The sequence below is a fragment of the Numida meleagris genome, chromosome 6 (genome assembly GCF_002078875.1).
Source record: "Numida meleagris isolate 19003 breed g44 Domestic line chromosome 6, NumMel1.0, whole genome shotgun sequence".
NCBI classification, from domain to species: domain Eukaryota; kingdom Metazoa; phylum Chordata; class Aves; order Galliformes; family Numididae; genus Numida; species Numida meleagris.
In genome coordinates, this window is record NC_034414.1 from 13,845,589 (window position 1) to 13,848,208 (window position 2,620).

General features: G+C 53.2%; 1 protein-coding gene across 1 annotated transcript; it reads left to right on the forward strand.

The window, feature by feature from the left end:
• Positions 10–2,419, forward strand: ASCL2 (achaete-scute family bHLH transcription factor 2). The gene is made up of 2 exons (XM_021403521.1): positions 10–1,087; positions 1,641–2,419. The coding sequence occupies exon 1, from the start codon at positions 573–575 to the stop codon at positions 1,074–1,076; it is 504 nt and encodes a 167-aa protein (XP_021259196.1). The 5' UTR covers positions 10–572; the 3' UTR covers positions 1,077–1,087; positions 1,641–2,419.

Below are 2,620 nucleotides of genomic sequence, written 5' to 3' on the forward strand. Positions count from 1 at the left end.
CGGCGGCGTTGATAAGCAGCGCGCGGCCCGCGCGGCCGCAGCAGAGGCGCGGAGCGGTGCTGGAAGGAGACGGGGGTGGGCAGAGCGGCCCCCGCGCTCCGCGATAGGGATTTCTGTTTGTGTTGGGTTCGTTTCCCACTTTTTTTTTTCCTGTTTTGTATTGTTTTTTAACTTTATTTTTTTTAATTTTTTTAATTTTTTTTTTTTTTGCTCCCGTCTTATTTGCATTTTACTCCCCTTTTTGTTTGCGTTTTTTCTTTGCGTTTGACATTCTTTTTGCATCTCACGTGCATTTTCCGCCTCCTTATTGCATTGTTTTAAATCTTATTTTCAATCTTTTTGCTTCCTACTCGCATTTTCCTTTGCATCTTACCTGCATTTTTTTGCTTTTTAAATTTTTTTTTTCTTGCACCTTACTGGCATTTTTACTTCCATCTCACAGGTACTTTTACTTTTTTTTAAAGTTATTATTATTTTGTATTTTTCCATCTTAATTCTCCTTTCCGCTCCCGTTCCCCAACCGCTGCCGGCGCTGCCGCGCTCCCCGTCCCCGCCGCCGTGGCCCCTCGGCGATGAACGGCGGTGCCCCGCCGCCGCCCCCCGCCGCCGCCTCGCGCTGCCGCCGCCGCCCCGCCTCCCCGGAGCTGCTGCGCTGCAAGCGCCGCTTGGCCTTCGCCTCCCTCTCGGGCAGCGGCACCGCGGCGGCGGCCGTGGCCCGGCGCAACGAACGGGAGCGCAACCGCGTGCGGTTGGTCAACCTGGGTTTCGCCGCGCTGCGGCAGCACGTCCCCCACGGGACCGCCAGCAAGAAGCTGAGCAAGGTGGAGACGCTGCGCTCCGCCGTCGAGTACATCCGAGCCCTGCAGCGGCTCCTCGACGAGCACGACGCCGCCGCCGCGTTCCCCGACGGCCGAGCGGGCCGCTCTGCGGGGCGGGCGGCCGTCGGGGAAAGCGGCGGCGGCAGCGGCTATTCCTCTGCCTCACCCTGTTCCTCTGAGGAGAGCGGCTACGAGCCGGCGCTCAGCCCCGAGGAGCAGGAACTGCTGGATTTCACCAGCTGGCTTGGGAGCTACTGAGCTGGCGGGAGGTGAGGTGGGCTTGGGGTGCTGCTGCTTCCCAGCCCTTTGTGCGTGGGGTGGTCGTAGTGTTGAGGTGGTCAACGGGATTGTCAGTGAGGTTGGGGTGGCCTATGGCGTTGAGTGATCATGGAGTTAGGGTCTCCAATGGGGTCAGGTGGCCATCGGGATTGCCAGTAAGGTTGGGTTGACCAGTGGTGCTTGAGTGATCATGGGGTTGCGTTGGCCAATGAGGTTGATTGAGGTAGCTGGTGGGGCGGCTCATGGGGTTGGGTGATCAGTGGGGTTGAGGTGGCCAGTGGGTTCAATGTAGCCGATGGGATTGGGATGGCCAGTGGGACTGCTGATCAGGTTGGGGTTGCCAGTGGGGGTTCAGATGGCCAGTGGGGTTGCCAAAGGCATTGGGGTGGCTGGTGGTGTAGAGGAGGCCAAACAGGATTGAGTGATCATGGAGTTAGAGTGACAAGTGGGAGCTGAGGAGGCCAGTTGGGTGGCCAATGGGTTTGGGGTGGCCAGCGGGATTGCAGATGGAGTAGACATGAGGTTTTTACAATCTCTCCACAGCCATACCTCAATGCCTATGGTCTTCCACAGCAGCCAGCAGTACCCCCCAAAATAAATCCCCCCGCCCCCCAAATTCTCAAGCTCCTGCTGGCTGCTTTCCTTGCTGGGCTCCGAGCTCACTCACCCAGCTGAAGTGCAATGATGTCATGGCGCTGCTGCCTGCTCCGGGGCTGCTGATGGACAAGGTTTTCACCAGCTCCAGAGAACAGCCGCACATCCCCTCGCAGCTACTTCTCATCAGCCTTTGGAAAGGGTGGAAAAAAGAAATGGAAACCACTTGATGCTTCCTTGTTTCTGGAGGGCGGAGGGAATTTTTTATAATGTCAGATTCTATTTTATATGCAACTTGAACTGCCTATGGGAACAGTGCTGTATGAAGACTTATTTTTGTATGAGAAACCTTAGGGAAAAGGGGTAAGGAGGTAGCTCTATTTTCAGTCCGGTTCCCTTGTTCTTGAACACTGCCAGCTGGAATGTTTGGGGAACATACACTGTTTAGATGAAAGGGTTTGTTTGTTTGTTTTTCTTCCTCCAAACACTTTACTAAAGGACTGTAAAGTTTTGTTACATCTCACTGTGGTGTCCGACTCTGCCTGGTGTGAAGGTTCACTTCTTTGAAAACTGAAGTTTGTTTGTTTGTTTTTTTTTCCTCAAATGTATTGAAGGCATTTTTGTATGCACTTGCTAGGATTTCTTAAGTCGTACATATGCAGTTTTTAAAAAGAGTATCATATTTTATGTAAATTGACTTTATAAATAAAATCTATTTATAAATGGTTTCTGGGCTGTGAGGTGCATGTATCTACCACATTAACACCTGCCTGAGGACAGACAGTGCCCTGGGCTACATCCACATGCTGAAGAGAATGAGGAGCAGCACAGCATCACACCAAGCTTGCTTTTTGCTACTTGTAGTGCTGCCCATTTTGCAAAGACAGGCTAGAGGGGAGAAGCAGGTGGCTCCAGGGCTGGCAGCTCCT

What these genes read in the sequence shown, in the direction of transcription:
- ASCL2 (XM_021403521.1), top strand. Translation starts at nt 573, where the DNA reads ATGAACGGCGGTGCCCCGCCGCCGCCCCCCGCCGCCGCCTCGCGCTGC.